The sequence below is a fragment of the Ictalurus furcatus genome, chromosome 27, assembly GCF_023375685.1.
Source record: "Ictalurus furcatus strain D&B chromosome 27, Billie_1.0, whole genome shotgun sequence".
Taxonomy (NCBI): Eukaryota; Metazoa; Chordata; class Actinopteri; order Siluriformes; family Ictaluridae; genus Ictalurus; species Ictalurus furcatus.
In genome coordinates this window covers 8,647,420-8,651,975 of record NC_071281.1, presented here as the reverse complement: position 1 = coordinate 8,651,975, position 4,556 = coordinate 8,647,420, and the positions used below count along the sequence as shown (strand labels likewise).

Sequence of the window (4,556 nt, the reverse complement as noted above, 5' to 3'; positions counted from 1 at the left end):
TCATCTGGCTGTCCCTCTGTCTCACGTCTCACTCTTCCTCTGTCTCATGTTTCAAGTTCTCCATCTCAATGTCTCCATCTGGCTATCTCATTGTATCATGTCTGCTATCCTTCTGTGTCATGTCTTGCTGTTGCTCTGTCTCACATCTCACTTTTCCTATCTCACCTCAGGCTATCCCTCTGTCTCATGTTTTCCTGTTACTCTGTGTCTTAGCTTACTGTCCCTTTGTCTATCATCTCACTGTCCCACTGTTTCACATCTGTCTGTCTGTCTCACATCTGGCTGTACCTCTGTCTCAAGTCTCATTGTCTCTCTATCCTATCTCTGGCTGTCCCTCTTCCTCATGTCTGGCTGCCCTTCTATCTCGGGGCTCGGTGTCTCTCTGTCCCCCTGTCTAATGTCTCAGAATGTCTAGTCACGATAAAGCTTTTGTGGACAAAAATGGTGGGAAAATCCCTACTATAATATTCTTAGTGATGGCCAATTTTGCTTATTTGTGACCAAAGACAGCTGAAAAACAAATTCTGACAGTATCATAAATTTTACAGCAAAATCTCAGAAAGTTTTTAGTGTGTCTAATAGGAGCAATATTGCACTGTGGGACTATTTTCAGAGGATCTATCATGCCATTTGATGCACAGCACAGTGCACATAAATTAAACATAACTAACGCACGTCTGCCACATGATTAGATACAAATTTTATTTTCACAATCTCATAAAGTGTAACACATACTGAGCTTCGCCTTTATAGGATAGTGTGAAGCAACTTTTAGGCCCCAGCTGCATCACTCACCTGCCCTCTTCTGTCGATTTGTCCAACAGGTGGCACTATGAGGTTTCTGAAAAATAAAGGAAAAGCACCTTCCATTGTCTGTGAATGATCATTAAACGCACTATGTTGTGCTTTCATTCAAGAAAAAGAGAGGGCATGGGTTTTTCTGTACACTCGTAAAAGCGGCAAAAACGATCCAAATTATATATATATATAAAAAACCCAAAACAAACAGTTGGTTGTTAAATGACAAATCTAAAATTTAGCCTATCTGAGTGTAATAGCTGATGTACATTAGGTTTGGTGTTAAGTATAAACCAAAATAAATAGGCTATCGAAATAAATTGACAGCATTGTTGTTGTTTTTTTTTGTCGGAAATCCTCAGAAAGTAATTCCAGATCCTATCCTATCCCTTAGCCTGCAATATCTGCAATCAGTTGTCTGTTGTTCAGGCTAGAGATTTAAAGCATCAAGCTGAAATCGGCAACTTCATGTTGATTGTCTTTGCGATCAATTAGAATAAATCCAGATAATCACAAAGCATGCATTGAAGTTTTCACTTCATTGTCGGTGTCATTATTAAATCGATTTGTTTAATCCAGGAGTTAGACCTTCTAGTTTTTTCTTTTCTTTTTTTTCCATTCACTGTCCTACAGCGGAAGAAAAATAGTCCCGGTTGCCTATAAAACACCACACTATTGTACTAAACCATTTATATGTGTCCTATTGTTGCATACTAGTTAGTACAGTAGTATTTAGTTTGGGATACAACCCCTCTATTCAGCCATCTACATCCACCGTTGGAACTGTTTAAATCCTGCTTTATCGAGGCCAATAATCAGCTGATAATAGTGAAAATTTTGTATGTGTTAAGTATTTATTTTATCTGTTTTTCAAGCGTAGAGTAGCTTAGCCTACTGGCAATATAATAACCAAAAGAGCAGACAAAAGATGTGTTTGGAGGGGATTGGGGCAAAGCCAAACCAAGGGGTTGGTGTATTTGTTATTAATTCACAACAGTTATATCTGTTTCTTAATAAATTATACTCAATAGTTAAAGTTATATCAAAGTAAGGAGGTAAACTGTAAATAAATAAAACTTGTCACTCGGCCATAGCAGCAAGGTTGTGTGCGGCTTTCTGGTTTGTCTCACACAAACTCGAGGCGCATCACTACCTCCGTGGAGCTGGCGGAGGGATACACTTTTTTAACGTCATCGGTGTGCTTAGGCTCTCGCCAAGGCAAAAATGTCTGCCTAAGGGAAACTCGCAACTTACCCAGAGTGGATATTTTGCAAAAAAAATTTAATTACCCAGATATCGACTTCGCTGTCCTTCAGACGCGAATTAGAGAAAGCTACACTCCCATTGCCACACCGACCGCCCCTAGTCGGATTTTAAACACGAAAAAAGGTAAAATTATTGCAGCGAGTTTGCAAAGGTTTGGGACTGGCTGAAAGAAGTTGGGATACAGAAAGACTGGAGCTGTTATGGACTGAATGGTCGGCATTTGCTTTACTAATGTCAAATTTCTAGTCTTACTTATTGCTATTTAGATGGAATAGAAACATTAGGACTTTCATTGTTTGTTTGGCTTTATTTAGACACGATACAGCCTGACGGATAATTGTTTAAAGCGCGACCAGCGCATTTGCAAACTAAAGCCACTCTGCCTTCATGTAACAGAAGTCGCAGATATTGTGCTGTAGGTTTCCTTTTTAACGGCTAACCGGTAACTTGTGTCATTGTAGGTGTTTATCAAGTATCCATTCACTACGGTGGTGCCTTTATCTGTCAGTTTATCTCTGTATCATTGCATGCTTTTTATGTTTTAAGCCATTTAATAATGATGCTGTGTGTCTAGGTCTCGTCTGTGACAGTAAGCTAACCAACCATTCGAGCCTCTCGCCCCTTTTTCTGTCTTTAACTCCAAATTCCCCCCCAAAAAAATATTTTTCAAATCTCTGTCTGGGGTATTAAATAAAGCTCCCACGCTTTATTAGTAAAAAAAAACGACACGTTCGAACCTACAAAATTGTAAACTGGAGAGTAATAATTGGCTGTAAGGTTATACGCCGCCATACAGGCTGCAATACTTGGTGAGGTTGAAGAGTGTGGCTAATGTTTGTGCTAGCAGGTTTGTTTAATACATTAAAGAGAAAACAAATGAGGGGAGATGAAAATAACCTGGGGGAAATGCGAATAAATCGTTTGGTTTATGTTTTAAAAGCTGTCAGAAAGTCATGAAGTTATATTTTGAGTTGAAAGTGCGTCCTGTAGGCTAGTGCGTGCTGTGGTAATTGTTCAGAAGGCATTAAGTGTCATTTGTATTAGCAGTGCTGTGGTGGCTAGCAGTGCAGCTGTACACACCGAAGTGATGTTTGTTTTTGTGTGTTTGGGTGTAATTTGTTTTTATTTATTAGAGTTGTAGGATCGTAAGGATGAATCCTCAGCAGCGGATCGCCGCTATCGGGACGGATAAGGAGCTGAGTGACCTGCTGGATTTTAGCGCGGTAAGCCACTCTGGGTTACTTTATCAGGGCTTTATCTAGTGTAGCAAGAAGATTTAATTCGTTTGAAAGGAAATAACGAGTTGATATGGTGTTAAAAGTGCTGGGTCTTTTTTATATCGGGACACGAGTCAAGCTTATGTCCTGCGCATTGTTTACAAACGGATCAGGTGCTGGATTAAAGTCGGCTGGAGTGATGTGTGTGAAGAGTTCAACATGAGAGCTTTTTCACAGAGACTTAATGATTCCCTGATTTTATTTTTTGTATCGATGATCGTTTTCATATCATGATATGAAACATTCATGCTGGATATATAGATGAGGAAGTGGTTAAATCTGAGAGATGCACTTAATGAAAACAAATGAGTACTACAGTGAACCTTTCACTTGGAAACATGGCTGTAGTTGACCTTTAAAATGGTTTAAGTACATGCATTAGTTTGTAGAATAAAGCTTTAAAGGTGCGCTCCAGGGAGAAGTAACGACACCGTACCCTTTTTCTGAGAGTGTTTACACCAGAAGAATACACCAGAAGAATACACCAGAATGTTTCCCACCCCCTGTATTTTTATATGCCCAACACTATAATTCAATGACTGAAAAATTCTGGTCCACACCACGTTTCTCCTGTATCAGCTGTGCTTGTACATTAGCGTTAATGTTCATGTCATGATTTTTCCAACCCTGCTTTTTTTTTTCCTTTCTTTCTTTTTTTTTTTTTTAAATAAGCATGATTTAAGAACTGAAAACAAAAGTCCACAAAATTCATCTGTCTTATTCTAGATGTTTTCTCCGCCGGTGAACAGTGGGAAAAACAGGCCGACGACTCTAGGGAGCAGCCAGTTCAGTGCATCAGGTACATCCTTTCTGAATTTGAAAAAATGTGAATATGTCTGGCTTTGCGCATTCACGTGCGCTGAGGTGCCTTTCAGTGTGGTTTGATTGCTGTCGGTAATCCTGATTGATTCCAGATGACACTGAAGGTGTTTCAGATTTTAGTGAGTTGGGGTTAATGAGGAGTCTGTGCAGGTTCTGTGTGTGTGTGTGTGTAAGGCATCGCAGCCTGGAGAACGCATTTCAAGCTCCACCTGGAACCAACATCGAACCTGGGTTGTAAATATGTCCGTATATAAAGTGCCTTATTTAGTGTCAGAAGTGGATGATATAAAAGTTTCATATGTTTCACGAGTTTTATTTATGCTTTTCATAGCATAATGAAACACAAGCTTTCAATTCCACTTTTATCTATCAGGCTGTGCAAGATGTAAAGTC

The 4,556-nt window shown here is 39.4% G+C and overlaps 1 protein-coding gene across 5 annotated transcripts in view; it reads left to right on the top strand.

Annotated features, from left to right (window-relative positions):
• The first annotated feature begins 1,025 nt into the window (after positions 1-1,025).
• tcf12 (transcription factor 12) overlaps positions 1,026-4,556 on the top strand; it is a 96,011-nt gene continuing 92,480 nt past the window's right edge. The window contains exons 1-3 of one of the 5 annotated variants that reach the window (XM_053617405.1): positions 1,026-2,276; positions 3,198-3,287; positions 4,068-4,140. In XM_053617405.1, the coding sequence (XP_053473380.1) occupies positions 2,274-2,276; positions 3,198-3,287; positions 4,068-4,140 (166 nt within the window). In that variant the 5' untranslated portion in view covers positions 1,026-2,273. Of the gene's footprint in view, positions 2,277-2,721; positions 3,288-4,067; positions 4,141-4,556 lie in introns of those variants that run through there. The other 4 variants (XM_053617402.1, XM_053617399.1, XM_053617400.1 and 1 more) reach the window with 4 other exon arrangements.